Here is a 223-nt window from a genome sequence, read left to right as displayed (position 1 = left end):
CCAACCTGATCTCAACATCCCACTCATCTCACATCCAGCTCCCTCCAAGCCCCCTTCAGCCCCATCCCTGCTCTACGACGTGGTTTGGGGGTGCAAGGAAAGGGACACAAGCTGGAGGGAATGTCTCCAAAAGCCACCCCCGGCTGTTGCACCCAATACCTGCAGCTCCTCGAGGTCCTGCAGCTCCTGCACCTTCTGCAGCTCCTCATCGCTGGTGGGGACG

General features: G+C 60.1%; 1 protein-coding gene across 1 annotated transcript in view; it reads right to left on the bottom strand.

Moving 5' to 3' along the window:
- Window positions 1-219, bottom strand: part of LOC104276435 (carboxypeptidase A1-like) — a gene marked incomplete at its 5' end in the record, with an annotated part of 3,073 nt that extends 2,854 nt beyond the window's left edge. The window contains one exon of the mRNA XM_009872744.1: window positions 127-219. Coding sequence (XP_009871046.1) covers window positions 127-219 — 93 coding nt within the window. The remainder of the gene's footprint in view (window positions 1-126) is intronic.
- Window positions 220-223: the final 4 nt, after the last annotated feature.

Source organism: Apaloderma vittatum, unplaced genomic scaffold (assembly GCF_000703405.1).
Source record: "Apaloderma vittatum isolate BGI_N311 unplaced genomic scaffold, ASM70340v1 scaffold28917, whole genome shotgun sequence".
Classification (NCBI taxonomy): domain Eukaryota; kingdom Metazoa; phylum Chordata; class Aves; order Trogoniformes; family Trogonidae; genus Apaloderma; species Apaloderma vittatum.
The sequence above is the reverse complement of the archived record's forward strand: the minus strand, read 5'-3'. Positions and strand labels throughout refer to the sequence as shown.